The following is a 4,509-nucleotide window of genomic DNA, read 5'->3' as shown; positions in this document are numbered from 1 at the left end:
AGACGATATTGTTCCAAAGTTTTATTTTTTAACTCTGACTGGGGAATCTACCGCGGTTCACTACTTAACCGCGGTAGAAGATGACATTTTTAAAATTATTTTGAAACTATATGCCGCGGTTCGGCGGCAACCGCGGTAGAAGATGGCATTTTTAAAATTATTTTGAAACTATATGCCGCGGTTCGGCGGCAACCGCGGTAGAAGATGGCATTTTTAAAATTATTTTGAAACTATATGCCGCGGTTCGGCGGCAACCGCGGTAGAAGATGGCATTTTTAAAATTATTTTTAAACTATATACCGCGGTTGCCCTCCGAACCGCGGTATATTCCTCTAAATATTTCAAATTCGTTTTAAATTTATTTCAACACAACTGTCTCCCCAACTGCCTTTCAGAGAATTTCAGAAGTTACAGGGGGTATATGCCGCAGTTCTCTGGGGAACCGCGGCATATACCCCCTGTAACTTCTGAAATTCTCTGACTGGCAGAGAAGTTGAGACGTTACAGGGGTATATGCCGCGGTTCCCCAGAGAACCGCGGCATATACCCCCTGTAACTTTTCAAATTCTCTGACCCAGTCAGCACCTGCAATAAATTGGCAGGGTATATGCCGCGGTTGTGCAGAGAACCGCGGCATATACCCTGTTATTTAATTTTTTATTCATACGTGGCGTCAAAGGCAATGGTTGACTGGGGTATATGCCGCGGTTCCCAGTAGAACCGCGGCATATATGTTCGTTTTATTTACAAAACTGCCACCGCGCACCATTATGCTGCGGTTTTCGTTGAACCGTGGCATAATGTGCGCTGTAGAAAGCCTTTTTTTTACTAGTGTTCTCTTCTTAAAACAATACTTTTGTTTGTTAAACATTAAATTGAGGTCTTAAACATTTAATCCAAAAAAAATTCCCATTTTTTTTATGACAAACAAAAATACATTTTAAAAATATGAAGTTCAAGTATAAATGTTTTGATCTAATTAAAGTATAAAATATTTGAAAAACAATTAATCTTGATAAAAAGATTATCATAACCAGGTAAAAAAAAATTCAAATCAGTGACATGTGTCATGTATAAACCACCTTATTTCAAAATATATGTTTGCATCATGTGTCGTAAATATTTAAAATACTAACTATACCAGATAAAAAATATATACGTAATCCCCTTAAGTGACACTCTCAAGTAAATGTTTCATCATCAATCAATCATTGGTATTTTATTATCATTTTTGTTATCATTTTTAATAAAAAATCTTAATAATTAAAACTGACAAATGAATATTAAAAAATATACTTATTATTTTATAAGGAATAATTTATTGATTACATTTAAACTATTTTTTTTCTTTTTTGGTATTATGTTTGTTAATTTAAATTAACAATATTAAAAAAGAAAGAAATATTTTTATGTAGGTCGACTCGTAAATTCGAAAACCAAATATTACGTGATAAACTAAAAAAACAATTAGTCTGCATTTCTTAAGTGAAAACAGGCTAATAAGATCCGTGTTTTGCAAACCAAATATAAAACAAAACAAAAGAGGACACATGAGTCCCTATGGACATCCGTGGACTTCGAGTCAACAAATACTTTATATGCTATCTACTTTCAGATTTATTATAAAAAATCATATCACACACAAACATATCACTCCCTGTGTTCAGGCTAATATATAATAATTAATTTATTATTATTATTATTATTATTATTATTATTGTTATTATTATTATTTGTTTAAATAAATGATATGTTAACTCTATTTATTTTTCAGTGATTAAAACCTTAATTTTCTGATTGAATAGACTTTTAGACTATACTATGTCTAACCTAATTTGTTAAATTAATTTATACTCTAAACATGAAATAAACCGACTCATAAATAAACTTCTATGAGATAACTTAACCAGTTCTCGGCCATAATGAATCTTATGAAAGATTCAACCTAAACATTATGTGCGAGGTGGCCTACATCATTATCATTATGTCTAACATTAGGCTTATTATTTAATCATTTGTGTAAATATAAATTTCTCCAACAATTATCCATGTATTAAAGTAACGAAATTTAAGTATAATTCAATTGTTCAGTAAACTAACTCGTTAAAATAAAATTTGTATCCATTTAAAAATAGATTTTATCTATAATGGATCGATGTGAAAAGTTAATCTACAAAACTGAAAATTTGAGACCTTTGTCTTTTGTACAACTGAAAATTTCTCCAAGCACATTTCTTTTCTTAATTACTCCATAATTTATGCATACCAAAATGTAGAATCAGCTAACTTTAACTATCTTAAATTCTCAATTTATGTAGGCTTTTATGTACTACACGTACAAAGGAGAATTAATGCTCTTTAAAGCTTGTAAGTTACAAATCACCACACACATGATAAAATAGAAAACTTTCACGATAAATTCTTCAGAAAATTTGCTTCTAGAACAACACTCATCGACACTGATTTTAACAATGCTTCCTCTCATAGAATCTATAACCACCTCAATTTTACTGTTAACACTTTAACTTGTTGTTCTTGATTTTCAATTTTATATAATTTCTATTTTATTATAACTAATTTGATTTTTTAATATTATGTTTAAAAACCTAAAAATTGATTAAGCATATAAATTATATATGAAATAGGAATATTTTATTATTAAAGTATAAAGTTTATAAATACAAAAAATTAATTATTTAAAATTTATCTTAGAAAAATCACAATATTTCCTTCTACAAACACTAGTAAAAAAATGGGATTAGGAAGCGCAATATACGCTTCGGTTTAAGCGAACCCGAAGCATATAATAGTGCGGTGGCAGAGTCGTAATAATAACTTAAATATATGCCTCGGTTGTTCCATAACCGGTGCCTAAAGCACGCTACTAACTCGGTTTTACGTAAAATCGAGGCATAAAACTCTGCCCAAACCTGCTCCACTGACAGCTGTCTGACAGCTGTTGGGTCTAATAAGAGCTACTAACTCGGTTGCCTACCAACCGATGCCTAAAGGACACTACTAACTCGGTTTTAGGCGAAATCGAGGCATAACTCCTGCCACCTAACACGGTTCTGACATTAACTCTTCATTTTCACTTCTCTCTGCCCGTGGCTCCCATTCTTCTTCTCTTCTTCGTGCTCACTCCCCTTGTGCTCTCACTCTTCTCTGTCCGTGCCTCCGTCGCTGCCTCCGCCGCTGCTGCTGCCTCCGCCGCTCTAGATCCACCGCTCCAGATCGCCATCACCAAGCCGCTCCAGATTGGCGAGCCTCCGTCGTTGCTGCCTGCCTCCGCCGCTCTCGATCCACCTCTCCAGATCGCCGCTGCCTCCGCCTCTCCAGATCGGCGAGCCTCCGTCGTTGCTGCCTGCCTCCGCTGCTCTCCATCCACCGCTCTAGATCGCCGCTGCCTCCGCCTCTCCAGATCGGCGAGCCCTCCGTCGTTGCTGCCTGCCTCCGCCGCTCTCGATCCACCGCTCTAGATTGCCGCTACCTCTGCCTCTCCAGATCGGCGAGCCTCCGTCGTTGCTACCTGCCTCTGCCGCTCTCCATCCACCGCTCCAGATCGCCGCTGCCTCCGCCTCTCCAGATCGGCGAGCCCTCCGTCGTTGTTGCCTGCCTCCGCCGCTCGCAGCCCTGTGTGATGGGAAACCCTAAGGGAGCTTCCTGGTTCGTTGCAGAAGGTGTTCATCTACTCTTGTTCTTCTACTTTTGAGGCCAGGCCAGTGAAGACTCACAATCACAAGCACTTTGGGTTTCTGAAATTGTAAAATGTTAGGTCTGTTTTGATCTGGGATTGGGATTGGGATTGAGATTTTCTGGTTGTGTGAAAAACATTGACTTGCTGAAACAGTTTCTTGTTGCTGAAAATTTTTTTGCTGAAACAATTTTTGGTTTCTGAAACCATTTCTGGTTGCCTACTGTAAACAGGTTGCAGGTTGCATCTGAAAAAAAAAATAGGATACTGCCTCGGTTATGTAAGAACCGAGGCATATTTCTGGCTGCTTTTTACCTCAGTCCATGACCCGAGGCATATAATCGGTCCTTTTTACCTCGCTCACATATGCTTCGGTTGCAAAACCGATGCCAATAATAAAAAATAACCGGTGCCTTTTCTTGTAAATGTACTAGTGAAAAAAATTTCTTTACCATATTTTACTGTTTTTTAGATTTTTGCAAAATTTATTCATCATTTAGTAGATCAAAGTTATGGGTGAGGAACAAAACAAGCATCTGAGGTACTTAAAAAAGATTTAAAAAAGATTTAAAAAAGATTAGAATAGGTGATTAAATAGTATTATTGGAAATTTCTTTTGCAATAGTTATGGTATAGAACTTTCGTCGAAGATCAAGGTTTTACATAAATTGTTAAACGTTCGACTTTGAAATCAGTTTAAATAGTAAATTTGTTTCATGTGTGTTTTAGTTGTTAAGGAGTGTTGCGACAATGTTTCAATAAAACTTCATTTTTAACAAAAATTCATTTAACGTAAGAAGTTTTTGAATAAAAAA

The 4,509-nt window shown here is 35.9% G+C and overlaps 1 protein-coding gene across 1 annotated transcript; it reads right to left on the bottom strand.

Annotated features, from left to right (window-relative positions):
* Positions 1-3,091: 3,091 nt before the first annotated feature.
* LOC108326184 (uncharacterized) lies at positions 3,092-3,688 on the bottom strand. The gene is made up of 2 exons (XM_017559523.1): positions 3,530-3,688; positions 3,092-3,475 (listed from the first exon to the last, which is right to left on the bottom strand). The coding sequence occupies exons 1-2, from the start codon at positions 3,686-3,688 to the stop codon at positions 3,092-3,094; spliced, it is 543 nt and encodes a 180-aa protein (XP_017415012.1).
* Positions 3,689-4,509: the final 821 nt, after the last annotated feature.

This window comes from Vigna angularis, chromosome 1, assembly GCF_016808095.1.
Source record: "Vigna angularis cultivar LongXiaoDou No.4 chromosome 1, ASM1680809v1, whole genome shotgun sequence".
In the NCBI taxonomy this organism is placed as follows: domain Eukaryota; kingdom Viridiplantae; phylum Streptophyta; class Magnoliopsida; order Fabales; family Fabaceae; genus Vigna; species Vigna angularis.
Note: the sequence above shows the minus strand (reverse complement) of the source record. Positions and strands in the feature narration are given on the sequence as shown.